At 38.4% G+C, this 18,335-nt stretch overlaps 1 protein-coding gene across 9 annotated transcripts in view; it reads left to right on the forward strand.

Annotated features, from left to right (window-relative positions):
- Window positions 1-18,335, forward strand: part of Ttll5 (tubulin tyrosine ligase-like family member 5) — a gene marked incomplete at its 3' end in the record, with an annotated part of 241,514 nt that overhangs the window by 105,180 nt on the left and 117,999 nt on the right. For 8 of the 9 annotated variants that reach the window (XM_013510126.1, XM_005414953.2, XM_005414949.2 and 5 more), the window contains 4 exon segments: window positions 1,963-2,001; window positions 9,627-9,784; window positions 10,556-10,862; window positions 15,441-15,561. In XM_013510126.1, coding sequence (XP_013365580.1) covers window positions 1,963-2,001; window positions 9,627-9,784; window positions 10,556-10,862; window positions 15,441-15,561 — 625 coding nt within the window. 9 annotated transcript variants of the gene reach the window in all.

An 18,335-nucleotide genomic window follows, 5' to 3' on the forward strand; every position in this document is an offset into this window, starting at 1 on the left:
ACTTTTCCGTACCAACCCATAGCCAGCTAGACCATATTGACTTCTTTCATATCTCCTAATCCTTAGAAACTCCCTCCCCTTCTCTTGGAATGGCCTTTAGTCCATCCCTAATTTCTTCTAGCTATGATCTTTTCCTCTAGCCTAGACTAGGAGAGGGTATACCCAGCCTTTTTTTTATCCTTCAGTTTGATTTAGATTCCTAGATTGTATTATAATTTCCTGTTTACTAACTTTATAGGTTGGCCCTTAAGAGTGAACGAATACTTTGTTACATTTATCTTCCTCAGTATCAAGAGCCGACCATATGGTCAGCACACAAACAAATATGCATTGAGAAAATGAAATTGTATTTGGTCCAGCCTACCACATGGTAGGCACAAGCACAAAAATATGCACTGAGAACAGGAAATCGTTTTTGTTTCAAGGCCGAATATCTTCTGCTAAGTCTCTTTTCTTTACTCTGAATTGATGTTTTCTCTTGCAAATCCAATTGTGTTAGGTTAATTTTGTCTGCCATCTCTCCTATCCCCAGCCCCTCCCCTGTCTACCACCATGCACTGAAAAACAGTATCTCACAAGGCCTTTTGCTAGATGGCAGTAGTTTTATGGGGGTTTTTTGTTTATTGGTTTGAGACAGGGTTTTGAGACAAGGTATCCATACGCAGTTCAGGTTGACCTTGAACTCAATTTGTAGCGCAGGTTGGCCTTGAACTCACAGCAGTCACTCTGTCTGGATGGCAGTAGTTTTAACCCTGGCGGCACATTACTTTTTAAACCAGGTTTATGTCCTGCCCTCCTCCCTGAGGGGAGTGAAGCATAGTAGTCCTTATTAAAAGCTGCCTGGTGATTATAATGTGAAGATGTGGTTGCAGATTACTGGAGAAAACTTATCTGGATGAATGAAAAAAGTTAAAGTCATCTTGAGACTTTGTCATGATAATGTGACAATATCAAGACATTAGGGAGAGAAGATAGAGGAAAGAAAAGACAGAACATTTTGGTAAAGACAACTTTTTCACTTATTTTCTATAAATACATCTTCATTTGTCTCTTCAAAAATGATCAGAAATTAACATGCATATTTACATGACATTTTTGAAATGGCAGCACTTTAGAATGTACATACCACTGGGAGATAGGGATTAGGTAAGAGGTGTGTGGTTCTACAAGTCCTTATGTAGTGCCCTAACTATTCAGTATCTTGGCTGTGGTAGTAGACACATGAACCAACAAAGGTAGTAAAATTGGGCTGAACTAAAGATACACATACCCAGATGAGTACCTGTAAAACTGGGGTTCCCCTCCCCAAGTGTTAAGTGAAAAGAAACTGACTGAGGAGAGAATGTTTAAAAAACAAAAACCCATTTAAACATGCACGGCGCTCAGTTTTTGTGGTTGGAACCCAACCCTAGTTTAGTGACAGTGGAGACCATCCCTTTCTTTACAGAGGTTTTTTTTTCAGTTGTGGAAAAATGTGTTTCTGGTGAATATCCTTTTGGAACCCATGAGAATCAAGCTTGGTTTCCTTTCCTAAAATAGTTCAATGAAAAGAGAAGCTCTACTGTCTGAGGCCTAAGCCCTGGGCTCAAATGTAAACCCTTTAAGCCCTGACCATGGGTAGGCTGCAGCGTTACTTTATCCTTCTTTGTATCAGTTGGGCTAATTAACAATCTTCACATGATTGTTGTGAGCAGTAAGTACAATTTACTTTGGAAATAGACAAATGCAAGCCATTGTTGCCATTTTTTCCCTGGAATTTCTTGCATTTTTCTTATTGTTTTTCATTGATCCTTTGGCTCACTGTGGCCTGCCCTTCTCTGAGGATGTTCTTACTTGCCCTCGCTGCCCTTATTGCATGTTGACTTTCTATAATAAAATTTTCAGGAGTGCTCGTGTGTGTGAACTCCAGAGTAAATACCCAAATAACATTCTCTAACCTAGTTGTCCTTTCTGCTTCTGTAGGGGAAACACACGAAGAAGCTTATTGACAGGAAGAACACGGTAACTGATTTCTAAAGGTTGAGAAATTCTCTCCATGTACATAATGTGTGCTTGTGCACAGACTAAACATACTACTTCATATAACCATTTTCAGTTTTGCTCTGCATGAATACTAACATAAAAATGTTTTTTATTGAAAAAGTATTCTATGGCCACTTTTTGCAAACTATGAAATTTATTATAACTACATGAATATCATTGTAACTGATCATAATAGTGCCCTTGTTTAGCTGTGTGAGAGAGACCAGAGGGTTAATGAGATTTTAAGACTCTTGCCACGTTACACTCAAATAAGTTTCTGTTTTGGCCTTGACATACCTGCTGTATATAACTGTGCCTTGTGGGATGAGCTGAACCTGCTTCCAGTGTGCCACAGAACTCGAAATGTGCAAAACACCTGTAGCTTTTTGTTTGAGCAGAGAAGAGAAAGGTCTTAGCGGAAAGGCTGAGATGGCTTTGTCTCGCAGAAGACTCCAGCTACCACAACAACCCTTAAATGGTAAACACATCTTCTGGTTATAGAGAGTCTGAGACTTGAGACCTTACATATGTCCCCTTTGGCTGTACATCTGTAAAAAAAACGACAGCAGTAAGTAAGAAAGTAACCTCTTATATCTAGTTTTTTGTTTTGCATTTAAGAGTCAATTAAATAAAACTTTGTTTCTTATCTAAGCCCTTTGAACTACAAGTCTAATTCTTCTAAAGGAAAGCATTATGATTGCCTTTTAATTAATGGAAAACTGAATAAATCAAGTTTCTAGCTTGTTGCTAAGTGAGAGTTACACTTTATTTATAAATTTTCTCTAGTTTTTAGTAAAGGAACATGCTTAAAGTATACTGCCATCAGCTTAGGAACTGGTGAGGGGAGAGAAAAAAATCATAAACAGTAAGAATATTTAAAGATCAGTAGGCTCTGTCCTTTTTTTATTTTTTAGAACTTTTGTATTACCACCAGTCGGAGCTTTTTGGTGGGGTAGAGGTATAAACAAGTGAAAGCTGGCACAAGATACCATATTCCAGAGTATGAAACAAACTTAACTATACTTAAAAGGATTGGAATAATACCATGTATGTTCTTTGACCACAATGCAATTGGACATCAATAACAATAGAAACAAGTACAATAGAAAAATATTTGTAATTCCTGTATATTTGGAAATGAAACAATTCATTTCTGACTAATTCATGAATCAAGCAAGAAAGGACAAGGGAAATGAGAAACTCTTTTGAACTTGGTAGTAAAAATGAAACATCAAAATGTCTGGGATACAGCTATCTTTGAGGGAAATTGATAGCTTTTGATGCTTATATTTAAAAAGTAAGGGCTAAATCATTGATTTAATACATATATTTAAAAACTAGGAAAAAGAGTAACCCAAAGTGAGTAGAAGGGAGGAAATAATAAAAGGCACAGATCAATTAAATAAAAGACAAAGATATCATGAAAAAACTAACAAGGTCCAAAATTTATTTATTGATAAACTATCAGAGGTGATGCATAGCCTCAAGTAAACTAACTGAGGAAAAAGAGGAGAACACTAAGTACTGTACCAAGTTCAGATACAGAAGGGAAGATATTACTCTAGATCCAGCAGATACAAGATGCATGCATAGTAAGTCGGGGATGCTGTTTACTATTAACAGCCCTTTCAGTTCCACTGATGCTTAGATGAAATGACTAAATTCCTTGTATGACAGCACTCTTACCTATTCAGAAATCTATTCACTCTTTTGAAGAGCACTCTTATCTATTCAGAAGATTGAATTTGATTTCAAAAAACTTTCTACAAAAAGAAAAAAAACCCAAAACTCTAGACTCATTGGTTTTACAGTGAATTCTACCAAGCATGTGAGCAAGAATAACTCCAGTCTTACATAAACTCCTTCAAAAGTACAGGAATGGACACTTTCCAGCTGTGTTTTGTGATGCTAGTATGACTTATTAAAAAGAAGTCTGACAAAGACATATTAAAAGGAAGAAAGAAAATTACAAGCTAATATCTTTCATGAGGATAGACACACAATTTCTGTTAAGAATACTAATAAACCTTGCTAGATACAATATGTCTTGTAGACCTATCTGCTAAGGAGGCTGAGTCATGAGGATTAGTTGAGCCCAGGAGTTTGAACCCTGTCTGAGAAAATTAGTAAATTAGCAAAATCTTGTCTGAATGAATGAATCAATCAATCAACCTGTCAATCTGCCAGAATATAAAAAATATAACACATATGACTGAGATTTTCCCTAGCAGTGCAATTTGGTTTAACATTTTTTGAGGGGTGGCATTGTTGGGGACTGAATGTAGGGCCCTATTAAGTTGTATTCCCAGCCTTGGTTTAAAATTTGAAAAATAGTCAATATAATTCACACTGTTATGAAAAAAAAAATTATTTCATTAGCTAACTTCTCCCTGAAAAAAATATAGCTGATAAAATTCAAAAGATTATAAAGGCCAGGGATATAGGTCAGCAGCACAATGCCTGCCTGGCAAGTGCAAGGTCATGAGTTTGATTCTCGGTACCCCCCCAAAAATGAAAAGATTGTGAACTACTCCAAGCTTATCAGGAACAATGTGATAAAGGTCTTATATGAAAACTCTGTCACTGTTCCAAGCATAGTAGAGCACACCTGTAATCTCAGCTATTGGGGAGACTGAGGTAGGAGGATCACAATTTTGAGGTCAGCATGGGCAACTTAGTACGACCCTGCCTCAAAATAATAATTAAAAAAAGGCCCTAGGATGTAGCTCAGTGGTAGAGGCTTTTCTAGCATGTTGGCTCCCCTACATTCACTTCCCAGTATTGAAAAGAAAATGGAGGGGGAGACGTCATACCTGGTAAAATATGGAAGGAATTTCTCCCTAGTAAGGCACAGTGTCCATTCTTACCACTTTTATTCACATTGTACTAGAAGTCTAGAGAGTATAATAAAGTGGGGAGAGAATAAAAGGCATACAGATTGCTTTCTTTCTTGTTCTTTTTGGGGGGGGGTAGGGGGAGGTTCCTGGGAATCGAATTCGGGACTGCTGAGCTGTATCGCCAGCCAAAGCATACCATTTGGAAAGGAAGAAGTAAAATCTCTTTTTTCTTAGGTGACATAGTCAAGTGAATAAAAAAATCCTAAGACATCCACAAAGTAAGTATGAGAGCATACAACCGCATATGCCAAGATCTTCAAAGATCAATCTGCTAAAATCTGTTGTATTTTGATATATTGCCAGTCAGTAACTAGAAAATGAAATTTAAATGTTTATTTATAATAGCATTTGAAAATATAAAAGGCTTTGGAAGAAATTTAATAAAATATGTTCAATACTGGCATACAAAATGCTACTGATATCACTGAGCGAGTAGAGGAAGATGTAGCTAAGTGGAGATAGGCCATGCTTGTGGACTGACAGAATTAATAGCGTTAAAGTATCCAATCCCCTCAAATGAATCTAAAGATCTAGTATAATCATAATCATTATCTTAGTAGATTTTTTTTAATAGAAAGTGGTTGGCTTTTGGGTGGGGCTATTGGAAATCAAATGCAATTGCATTCTGCCCCTAAACTACATAGCTCTTTTTACTTCTTAATTCTGAGACAGGCTCTCACAAAATTGCCCAGATTGACCTTGAATTTATAACCTCCTGCCTCAGGCTCCTGAGAAGTGGGCTTTACAGATGTACACCACCACTTTTAAAATTTCTATAGAAATGCAATGGACCTTAGAAAATCCAAAGTAATCTTCTGTTTGTTTGTTTGTTTTTGAGACAAGTTCTCATCATGTTGTAAATTGGCATTAGTAGTATAAACTGGGACAAGGACTTGAGGGCGAGAGTCTGGCAGTTCATTAGAAAGCCTAGCACATTTCATTCTGAAATTGTTACACAGAAGAAATGAAAAGCATAATCACAAAATGGTACAGATATGTTCATAGTAAATTTATTCATAATCTTCTGTAACAACTACATGTCTAAAAATAAGGGAGTAGATAAACTCTGTAAATGTTGTGTTTCATTCAGCAATGAATGAAATGAATTTAATTCCATGGCAATTAAAAAGGATGAATACTGATACATTGTGGACAGATTATGCTGCAAGAAAGAAGGCTTACCTAGAACCATTCACATTATACGGTTCATTTGTATGGAGTTTTAAATTGTTCAAAATTTAAGGCATTGAGGGAGGGATTGACTGGGAAGGGACTTGAGAAATTTCTAGGATGATAGTAATGTTATAATTGAGTTATATCATTGTATGCATTTGTTAAAATTCACTAAGTACACCTTTAGTACCCGTATATTTCACTATATATGTTTTAAGTTACAGAAACTCCTATAATACAATATGAATTCTAAGTAGTAATGATATACATGTGAAATGTTAGGGAGACAGTGCCTTGATGATTGTCTGCAACTTAGAAATGCTTTAAAATTTAAATAGATTGATGGATCGATAGAGGAGGATTGGTATATGTGCTGCCGAAGCAAGCACTGCTAGAGGAGGATTAGATATGTATATGTGCGATGAGACAAACATAGCAAATACAGTTCACTGTAGAAATCAAGTGGAAGGTAAGTATATGGGCACTCATAATTCTTTAAATTGTTTTCTTTGTTTAAATATTTTCACAATAAAATGTTGGAAAAATAACACAGAATAGAGGTAGATAAAAGGAATTAACAGGTTTTTCATAGATAATCAAAATGTTAACTAGACAGTTTTTATACCGTGCCGCTTGTGTGCTGGGCAGGCATGGAGCATGACGGAGACAGTGGTGGACAAGAGAAGTGTAGTCTTCGCCTTCTGAGAATTCAGATCCACGATTCCCCAGCGTCCCATGTGCGTTGTCCCTGTGCTAGTGTTTATCTGTCTCTTAGCTCACGGTTGATATTTTAAATATCTATAGAGAAGGAAATTCTTAGTAGCATCTCTAGATCTCTGAGATTTGGGGATTCATACCTTCAGAAGTCTTTTAGCAGCTTTTGAATAATAATTAATTCTTTTTTCTTGGCACCAGGAGTTGAAGTCAGGATCTTATGCTTGCCAGGCAGGCACTTATGCCACTGAGCTGTATCCCTGGCCCTTTGAATAATAATTATCCTAAGAAAGACATTTTTCTGAAGGAATCATGTTCTTAGCAACATAGGCAGAGATGCTTTTGTTTATATAATGGATGTGGTTCATGAGCATAAACACTGGGCTTTCATTTATTAGGAAGTCTAGTTTACTTCCATCCCTTCAATTAAAATGACCCAAAACATTAAACTATTTCAGATCATGTTAAGTTTTTAAAGATATGGCTTTGAGAAGAGGACTGTTTGTGAGCATCAAGATAAAGATGTCATGTTTGTCTATATGATTTTTAAATTTGATCAAGTCGGCTATATATTATTAAATTGTTTGGATGATTTTTAAATCAAATTTGTTTTATTTCCCATATTATTTAATTGGCTAAATATCTATTTTCATAGCTCCATGTGTGTGGTTCAGTCTTTAGGACTATGACAAAAAATAGATTCCAACTATTTTTAAAGTTTATTGATACCGGGTACATGGTACATGCCTCTGCATGGTACTGCTGCTTGGAAGGCTGAGGCAGGAGGATCACTTGAACTCAGGAGTTTGAAGCCAGCCTGCGCAACTTACACCTCAGCTCAAAAAAAAGCGTTTATCAGTTTGCTTTCTATTTCTTCTCCCACTGTCAATATCCTCCCTGGTTTTGGCTCAGTATCTTGTTCTGAAGAGAAAGCCTCCAGAATATTCAGCATTCACCCTGTCCACCCAGAAGTCCCCCTCAGAAAGATCTAAACAAGCTGGGCATGGTGGCACACGCCTGTAATCCTAGCACTCAAGACACTGAGGCAGAAGGATCACTGTGAGTTCAAGGCCAGCCTGAACTATGTAGTGAGACGTCTCAGAAAACAAAACAAAACAAAAAAAAGAATGACCTAAACAGACTAAAAGACATAGCCTTACTCAGAGACTGAAAACTCCCAGGGGAGTAAGAATGCTGCCCTGGTTTCACAAGGACTGGGCTTTGTGTTCTGGAGCGTGTTTAGTGCTCCCAAGTTAGTGCTTGAGTTCAGAGTGTATATGTGTAGAGTTAGCCGCATGCTCTTAGACACTGACCTAGAACTTCCTTTTTGACCCAGTTACCCCAACCCTGCTTTCCCTTTCATGAACTACTTATCTTCGCATACCTAGTCCTTTTTTGGACTGGGACTCCCGTGGGTCAGCTGATTTGTGACTTGTCTTACTTGAATGCCTCCTATAGCCATTACCAGCCTCCTCTTCGTATCCCACTTCTTACTCACGGCCTGAGTTTGATCTTGTCCTCTGTCCCTGCCTTCCCTTGTTTGTGCTTCTGACTCTAACTTCTGACTTGTACTCTACACCGGGAGGCGCTCTGCTGCTTCTCCTACCTCCTCCTAAAGCCGACTAGGATCTTAGTAAGGGCCGGAGCCTTGGCAGGTCCTCGTGCTAGGATGCTTGAGACCAGGTCTTGGTAACTTTTCACTGAGATACTTCCCCGGTGAGTCTCAGTTAGCCTTGTGCTTCACAACCAGATTATCCACTGTGCCCCTCAGCACACCCTCTGCCAGATCTCAGTTTACTGTATACATTCAAAACAATATCCTATTTGTGAGTAAATTATATTTAATAGCAATAAAATAAACACCTGGTACCATCATGCGACTTAACAATTAAAATGTTTCTAATAACCTGCATAGTAAACATCATATTGTCTCCCTAGTGTAAGAACCTGAAAGAGGAAATAAAATCTGAAAGGTATAATAGTTATTGTGAAAGGGAAAGAAATTGCTCAAAGAGAAGGAACAATTGGGGTGAGGGAAAGGAGAAAAAGAAAGAAGGAAGGGAAAAATATATATGGATATACAAGGATAGCTTGGATAATTGTACTGCTGATGTCTCTGGGTTTATTAAAGGGAACAGTTAATGCTTAATTTTTGGAGCAGTTTTGCATGCCTATATCTGGTAATCTGAACAACTAATTTGAAGAGAATAATATGCAATATAACAACCATTGTTAAATTCCTACCATCTTGATTAGTAAAACTGTATCATTTCTAATGATTTTTAAAATTTTTTATTTTCTTTAATTGTTTGATCAATCTTGCATTCTTACATCTGGTAATCTGAGCAACTTCGTTAAAGATAACAATATGTAATATAACAACCATTGTTAATTTCCTATCATCTTATTTTGAAATTCTGTATCATTTTTATTTGTATTGTTTTGTTTTTATCTTTGTTGTTGTTGTTTTCTTTTCTCTTTAAAATAAAAAGTCACTAATATCTTCCAGTTACATATTTATTAGGTATTGATGACACTTTAAAACCAGTAAATTAATAAGCAATATTTATTACTCAATGCTTGAAGGTACCTAAACATTGTCTAAAGATAATTTTTGTTCAGAGTATGTCACAAGTTCAGACAGACCATTAGTGGGGTTTTACTATAGATCCCATTATTCCCCTTTGTCAGTCAAACCTTTCGAATTCATCAGCGTCGCCATACTCAATGTGTCACATTGAGTAGAGTTCTGTCAAGCTTAGCTCTGGACTGAAGGAGAGATCTTTTGCAAGCTGTAGCTGCCATCTTGTTTTCCCTTAGAATGACCACTGATGGAATGCCAGAGTTGAAGATAGAGAGTGTGAATTCAAAGGCCAAGCTGCATGCTGCTCTTTACGAGAGAAAACTCCTGTCTCTGGAGGTGCGAAAACATAGGCGACGGAGTGGCAGATTGAGGGCACTGAAGCCAAAATACCCAGGTACCTGCCAGTGACCTTTCACCAAACCACATAATCTGCATTCTGCCAGAGCAAGTTAACCCTTAACACTTGCATTGAGAAATAGCTGAAACATACACGTTGGCTCTTACTCTTATTTACCACCATACAGATACCTAATACTTCAGAAATAGGATTAGCCTGAGTTCAATGGACTGCTAAGCATTGCCATTGGGCTTTGTGATGACTAGGTAAATCCAGTCATCCTTTGAAAGCGCTGGATGGTATCAGTATCTTAGACACAGGGGAATTTCTCTCTCAGATTCTTCCTAGTCTATTTTTAACTGATCAACTCACTTCCTTTTTTCCTCCTGCTTTCCTCCTTTATAGATCACCTGCATTAGTCAACATGTTAGTCACTGGGGTTTTATAACAAAGAGATGGCCCTTGTTCTTATAGAACTTACAAGGTAATGGAGGAGAAAAGCAAGGAATAAAAATAGGGTAGAAAGCTATTCCCCTGCTTTTGGCACCTCCAGAAAGGATGCTTTTCTAAAAACCTGGAACACACCTTGGTGGTTAGTGGGGGGTTGTCTTAAATTGTGAGTCATTGCTCTAAGTAATATCAACTCTAATGCAGATCACTGATAGGTTTTTAAGGATTTGAGAGTAAGATGTAATTGCTGTTCATTTTGTGCCTTGTTTGTGGTTTGATTTGGAATTGGGTTTTTACTTAAAAAGATAAAAGAAAGGTGTTGGGAGAGAGGAAATTTTAATCCTTTTTTCAGCAACATTAGTGATTCTTCGCATTTAGTGATTACCCAACCAGCTGAAATGAATGGTAAAACTGAGACAGAGAGTGAAGAGGAAGAAGAAATTGCATTAGACAATGAGGATGAAGAACAGGAAGCTTCCCAGGAAGAGTCTGCAGGGTCTGTTGGAGAAAACCAAGGCAAATGTGCACCCCGGTTGACTGTTGGGGTAGAAAATTTACCCAAAGAAAATTCCATGGAAGTTCCTGAGTGGAATAATAAGGGTGAACAGTACTGTAAGATTGAGACTCAGGAGCCAGAGCCTAAATTTAACCTGATGCAGATTCTGCAAGATAATGGAAATCTAAGGTAAGTACCTTCTGTAACTATAGTAGTAAAACTGAGACTAGCTAAGTTATCCTGTGTGCCAGGTACTGTTTTAATGACTTTACAGACCTTTTCATGGAATATTCACAGAAGTTCTATGAAATAATGACTGAAATTAGACGTTGCTATTGTTAAGTATACTGAGCCTTAGAGAGGCTAGACCCACTCTCTAAACCCAGGTCTCATTGGTTTAAGAATATGTGGTGGGAGTTAGTGTCAGTTATTAAGAGCATAAAGTGGTAGAAACTAGCTTGTCCTTTATTGCAAGAGATTCTTAAAGAACTGGCGCCGTGACTCTCATAAGAGTAAAGTGCTCTTAGGGTACAGAAGGAGAAATGAGTGGTCTCGCTTCAGAGGACTAGAAAGCCATCATAGCGAAGCATATTTGAGCAAGGCCTGAACTGGTGAGTAGGATTTCAGGGGTGACAAGTTTACATGGAGGAGAGGTAGTTAGGTGAAGTAAGGACACAGGGATGATAGTATAGGCATTTATTTGTCCCTCAGCAAATACTTATTGAGAAGCTGCGCTGTACCATGAATTGTAGTAGGCCGAATATTACTTTGGGGACAGACAAGCATGGGGAGTTTATAGTCTGGCAGGGAAGACTGATAGTAAAAAAGAAAGTAGTTTAGGCCATGAGAAATGCAGTAAGACAAAGCCAAATGGTGTCATGTTTTGGTGTCACTGAGGAAAGGGTTACCTGAAGTTGTGGGGATCGGGCCTGAGATAAATTTTGAGGTAAGTTCTGAGTGATGAGGGGTCGGCCACATGAATGCCAAGGTGCATAGCACTCTGGGTAGAACAGAGCATACCCAGGTCCTGAGATCAGAATGAGCTGGGCATGTTACAAAATACAGACTAGAGTAAAGAGTTACATGGCAGAGGAGTATAGTAAGAAATAAGGACTAAAGTCCGGATGTTGGTAGATTATAAAGGCCCTAAAGGGAGCCTGGAGGTTTGTTGTTGTTTGGGTTTTGTTTTGTTTTTCTTTTTTTTTTTTCCTGAACAGTATTTAAACCAGATGCATGATAGAGTTAAATCTTGTTTTAGAAAGGGAATTTTGGTTGCTTGGTGTGATAGTGCTTGACACAGGAAGAAACTAAAGGCAGAAAGGTGAATTAGGGACAGTGAGAATTGTTCGGAGACAGGAACAATTATGTGTAGGTGTCGACAAGAGCAGTGGCTGTAGGGATGGAGAAATTGAGATGGACTTAGGAAATGTGTAAAGTGAAGTTGACAGAGACTATGTGTTCACACGAGGCAATGGGGTAATGTTGTCAACCAACACAAGGAGCATAGGAACTTTCATGATAGAAATTACGGATTACCTTTGAGATATAATGAGGAAGAAGTAAAAATATAGCTTTTATGTCAAGGTTACACAGGATTACACAGTTAATAGTTCAAGCCTTGACTGTGGATGAGATTACTGACTCCATTTAATTCAAGCATAAACAAGGAGAAAAGGAAAAGACTGGAGTCCTGGGAAACGCCACTGTTTGATGAGTAGGTCAGTAAAAAGACCTAAAAATAGCGGATAGCTTAAAAGTTGGGGGAAGTAGGATAGTGAATGCTGCAAGATGAGTGTTTCAAGTCTATAGAGTGTCTCAGATACTCACGTTAGAATAAGGAGTGAAAAGAAACTCCCAGATTTGTAACCCAGGACCAGCTGTGAGGGTGAAGGAATTGTAAGCTGAGGAAATAAGAAAGCAAGTGTGAAGTAACTTTTTTAGAAAGTTTTGGCAATAAAAGGAAGGTTTGAATTCATCAGAGAGAAAGCCGGCTAAGTGATTTAAAAAAATAAAAAAGGCAACCTGGAGCTTACTTACAGGATTTGAAGGATTTGATGGCTGGAGGATTAGAGATGCAGAAATGGATATATTGGAGAGATGGGCCCTAAAGGAAGGTAGAAAGCGGCTCAGGGGAGGGGTATCTCTTCCTAAAGAAAGAAAGGATTATGGGATGTGTGCAGCAGGTAGAAGACAAGAACCAAGGCAGTTTAGGTATATATGCACGATGGTCTTTATTTTCTTATGCAAGGGTGGGGGTGTGACCCCGACACAGGGGAAGAAAGTGTTCAGGCTTGGCACAGTGGTATGGAGATGAGAACAGTTCCTGACTCTGTCGGCCTACCCGAGCTCTGGTCTTTTCGGTGCTTCTAGCTTGTTCTGTGACTATAGGCAAATTGAAGCGCTCCTTTAGGTCTCAGTTTCCTTTTCTGTCAAGCCAAGATAAAGGGCTAGCTAGGGTTTTCAAACTATTTCATGGGGGGGTATAAAAAAAAATCCAGCAAATTGAAAATAGAATATTTGAAAACCACTGGACTGTATTCTGAGTTCCCTTCCTGCAGTAACGTTCTCCTTAGCTCTGACAGAAGTAAATTGTCATAAATCTTAAGGCTCTCACTTTCATTGAATAAACTGTTATCATTGCAGGCTGTATTAGTTTAAATCAGTGGATTGCAGACTGTTTCCTTAAGTTGCCCACTGTCCATGGGGAATCCCAGTGGCAGTAAGAGCTCTCAGGAGAGACAAGGCAAGGGTGTGAGACTGTAGGCATAGCTTCCTTGTGTGTGTCGTATGCTGAGGACTGATGTATGCAAACTGTTGGTTTTTAAAAATAAGTTCATTTGGATGTAATCCTGAATCTCCAAACTTGGCTTGCTGGGTCTCGTTGATTGAAAAGATTATCTTGGGCCTCATAGGAAATATGTAATATAGGTAACATATACAAGTAACAAAACTTCATTTTTTATTATAATTTTTTCTTTTAAAAAAAGAAGAGCTGGATGTGGTGGCACATGCCTGTAATTCTAGCCCTTAGGAGGCTGAGGCAAGAGGATGATGAATTCAGTGCTGACCTGGAGTATACAATGAGACCCTATCGAAGAGGGGAAAGAAAAGAGGGCAAGCTGCCGAAGACAGCAGGCTGTATATACCTGAAATTATTCCAGTTTTCTTTTCATTTTTAGAGGGGAGACTTTGCTGCAGATGACTAGCTGACAAATGCCTTTGAGACAGTCTCAGAATTAACATCCCAGGGATCTCTTTATTAAGGTTTATAGCAATGAAAAACTCAGTACTTTTACATTTGATTTGCCACAAAACAGTGACTGGAAATCTCAACTCAGGTGCAGTAATTCCTGTATCCAAAAGACCTTCACGTTTCAGTGTAAGGGGACCAATCCATGCAGTTGAATATTCTGCCACACTTGGAGCTGTCTAAAGCATGCTATTTCCTGCTCATTATAGTGCATGTGAATTTGTTGACCGAAGTGAAGAATTTTTACTTGGACTTGAAAATCAGTTGTGACAATTAAGCTTGTGTAAACAGTGGAGGTGAAAGTAGTGTGCACTCCCCAGGTAAACAAGAAATAATTGTCTTTGTTAACATTTGGAAATATAAATTCATATTCTGATGCCCCCATAAACCATCCCTGTTAGTAACAAAGATCTGGCCTTATTTATAGTTCATGTTCCGAAGCTATTATGCATGGAACTCACGAGCAAATGACCTCCTCACCCTAGCAGAGAATCTAGACCTGAACTCTCTCAGGATTTCCAGTTTTCCCTGAACAAATCCTTTGTCCAAATCTTGAGGGAACAGTAAGTAGAAAGTATTCAATGATTGCATGTGTGAAGATTGTAAACAAAGTTTGTGTTGGGCCCTAATCTTTGCTGATGTAATTTTGGCTACAGTGTCAGAAGGCCGATCAGCTGAAGTAACCAAATCTTGCCTGAGAGAAAACAGATCTGCCACAATGAGCAGCTAAAGTGAAAATCATCAACATCTCTCTGGTACCTCTGATGTTCAAACTATAGATTGATCAGATCTGTTTGTTTGCAAACTAGGCCATCAGGCAGAAGGTAGCTGCATTCTTCAGTGATACTGCTGCAGTACTTCCCACCAGGCGTAAAGATTTCTTTTTCTGACTGAACATCTGGGCTCGTCCTAGCCAGTCTGTTCATCTCTGCCAAACTCTGTTGGACCTCATTCATTTGTCCTGGGCCCCTGCCACTCCCGCCATGTAGTTGAGAAAAGCATGACCTTAAAATTTGGTCTCAAAAGTTCCTTTGTAGGATTTATCTATTTCCTGCTTTGGAGGCTTTTGCACACTAGAAATAATAGTTGCCATAGCAAAACCAGTACTTTTGTATTATCTGATAAGTATGTCCTTCAAGGCCTTCAATCCAGAAACCTCTCCTCATTACTACAAAAGTTCTTATAAAGACTCAGTCCTTCTGTCCATTCTTGCGAGAAGGTTGTTAAAAAAGTTCAAAGAGATAATATGATGAGTTTCTATTCTTGCTTTTTTCCTGTGCTAATAATGAGAAAATAAATGAGACTCTCCACCCTCGATTCTTTCAATAAAAGAAAAAGAATTTTTAACCTCATGTGCTATTTGAAATGGTTCTTTATTCAGTGAATATATGATAGGCTTCATATTCTTTAGCCATCCTAATAGGAGAATCCTGAAAGGCCACTTTGAGAAAGGCAGATACATATTTGGTAGGCTCACCGTGCTGTCTTATAATGGTATTTTTTTTGGATTTCTACAGCAAAGTGCAGGCTCGAATAGCATTCTCTGCCTATCTCCAGCATGTTCAAACTCGCCTGACGAAAGACAGTGGAGGTCAGACGTTCAGTGCCAGTTGGGCTGCCAAAGAGGATGAACAGATGGTGAGGCCTTTGACTTTTCCTTTCTCTCTCTTTTCTCTCCGCTTTTCTGGTAAAAAGCAGTATATTCCTCCGGTAAAAGAATTACTTCATAGTAAAGTTTCTAGATTTCTCTTACTTTAATGTGATGTAAAGGAAATCTTTGATCTGGAGCCATGTTTGTTATACCACGAAGGGAGGACATCAGTTTATTTCACCCTGAAATGGAAAGTGATTACTCAGCAGATGCTGAACCCTGTGCAAAGCCTTCCAGAAGGATAATAATTTGAAGCCCTTTCTTTTTGTTTGTTTTTTGTTTTTTTTTTTCCTGTTCCGGGAATCGAACTCACGACCTTGCGCTTGCCAGGCAGGTGCTGTGCCATTGAGCTAAATCCCCAGCCCCTTGAAGCCCTTTCTTAAGCCACCTCACATTTTAACTAAGATTGGAATCATTATCCCTCTTTCACAGTGAAACAGATGGAGGAAAGCTAGTTCTGGTGTTCCACAGGTTGTATACGGTAAACTGGAACTTGAACCTACATGTTGCAGTTGGACACTACTTGTTCTTTCTTTGTTTCTGCATGGCATGGGTGTTTATTTCTCTCCTGACAAGTCACATTAGCTATTTCAAGGTCAAAACCTTGTCATAGGCCCTTTCACAAGTGTTATATTTCATAATCCTCCAATTTAGCATTTGTTTTCTTTACTATGATAACTTTTTCTCTTTCTTTCTTTCTTTCTTTCTTTCTTTCTTTCTTTCTTTTTTTCTTTTCTTTTCTTTTCTTTTCTTTTCTTTTCTTTTCTTTTCTTTTCTTTTCTTTTCTTTTATCTTTTTGAGACAGAGTCTTGCTATGCAGTTCAGCCTGGCCTTGAGCTCACTTTGTAGCCGAGGCTGGTCTCAAACTTGCAATGATCTCCTGCCTCAGCCTCCTGAGTGCTGGGATTACAGGCGTGTACCACCATGCCCAGCTACTATGATATCTTTATGAAATTCTTACATTACTGGAATCAAACTTGTATGATCATTTTAACCATATATCGGTTATTTGCAGAAAGGCTTTTCTGTTTTAGATCACAATGACAGAGATCTTTAAGCTCTTCAGTAGGGACCGAGCTTACAGAAGCAAAAGCCCTTACATAGTCTCTTTAACAAGGATCTTCCACCAAAATGAGAGAGACCTTTAAGTCTGAGAAAGATGCACCTTTATGCCACTCGGTGGTAGCCCTACTCTCATTTTTAGTGCCCAACACATGAAAGGCAAGACTGTATGTGAGTGAACTTACAAAAACATGTTGGTTATCCCAGAAAACAACTTGTGAATTTAATGTAGGCGATACAACTCAGAGATAAAACTTTGTGTGTTGTGAATAATCCTTCAACCATCAGTGGAAAATGTTAGCTCTGCTCTTTCCAAGTGGAAAATTGAGACTGCCTTTTTGAGAGTCAGTTTGTCTGCTTCGCTGTGAAAAAATTATGTTTTAATATAGCAGCTTAAACCACTCTACAGTAAAGACAGAGTAAAACTAGGAAATCCAACACTCTGGTTTTGAGTCTGTTCTCTTTATGCTGGACTACATTGGCTCCAAAGGACAGTGAAACAAAATCAAATTCAAGAAGGAAAATAATAGCTTAAAAGAGAATAACCAGTACATGGGCTGGGTATATAGCTTACTGGCACAGCATATGCCTGGCAAGTGCAAGGCCCTGAGTTCGATTACCAGAACAAAAAAAAAGAGAGAGAGAGAGAGAGAATAACACTGCAAATGCTAGCTTAGAATGTATACAGGATTCCTATAGGGCTCTTTATAAGAATACATGGGATCATCACTGCAAAATTTTAATACCACTTCTTTGGCTTCTTTCTTGAAAATACATCTAGAGAGCAATCCCTGACCCAGTAAATTTGCTTGTGAGGAAGGTAGATATAGAATGCCCTTCCTTGGAATTAGAGGTTTTTTCTCTCATAACATCAACAGAAGCTCCCAGGATCTATCCTTTGAAAGTAATTGTTTTGCGTTTATGGAGCAGCAGTCTTTTATTTATGTATTTTGTGTGTGTGTGTGTGTGTGGTACCAGGAATCAAACTCAGGACCTTGCACTCGCCAGGCAGACGCTTGTGCCACTGAGTGTGAGCAACAATCTTTTTAAGGCCGTTAGTGCTACAAAATCTGTCTGACGCATTTGTGATGCTTATAAATATAACCTGATGGTATCTTTTCAGATTGCAAAATTCTTTCCTTCTATATAAATGAGATATATACTTCCTTTTCCTTAAAGACTTCCCATTAAATGGTGCCCTCCTTGCCGACATCTAACTCTTAAAAGCTTCTTTAACCTTGAGCAGGTGAAGAAAGGTCATTACTTTTGAAATACTGAAACAGGCCTTTCTTGGCGGGTCCTATACTAAGGATTGAACCCTTTGCACTGAGCTATATCCCTGGGCCTTTTTAAAAATTTTATTTTACTATTGATACAGGGCATTGCTAAATTGTTAACTTGCCCAGGCTGGGCTCAAACTTTCAATCCTCTTGCAACAGTTTTCCAGAGTGCTGGGATTACAGGCACACACCATTACATCTGGCCTTATCATTCAGCTTTTTAAATCAGTAGTTTCTACTGTTTATATGTATTCTTTGTTGCCCATGAATTTCTTCATGTCTTCCTTCTGCTCTCTTTACTGAAAGTGTCCTCTTGAGAGCATTCCTGATTGGCCAGATCCAGGGCCTAGTCTTGGTTGGGATCCTTTCCACCTCCAACTTGATGGAAGCCTTTGGCATGGATGGGATCCTTTCCTTCT

This window comes from Chinchilla lanigera, unplaced genomic scaffold (genome assembly GCF_000276665.1).
Source record: "Chinchilla lanigera isolate Chin_1 unplaced genomic scaffold, ChiLan1.0 scaffold00211, whole genome shotgun sequence".
NCBI classification, from domain to species: domain Eukaryota; kingdom Metazoa; phylum Chordata; class Mammalia; order Rodentia; family Chinchillidae; genus Chinchilla; species Chinchilla lanigera.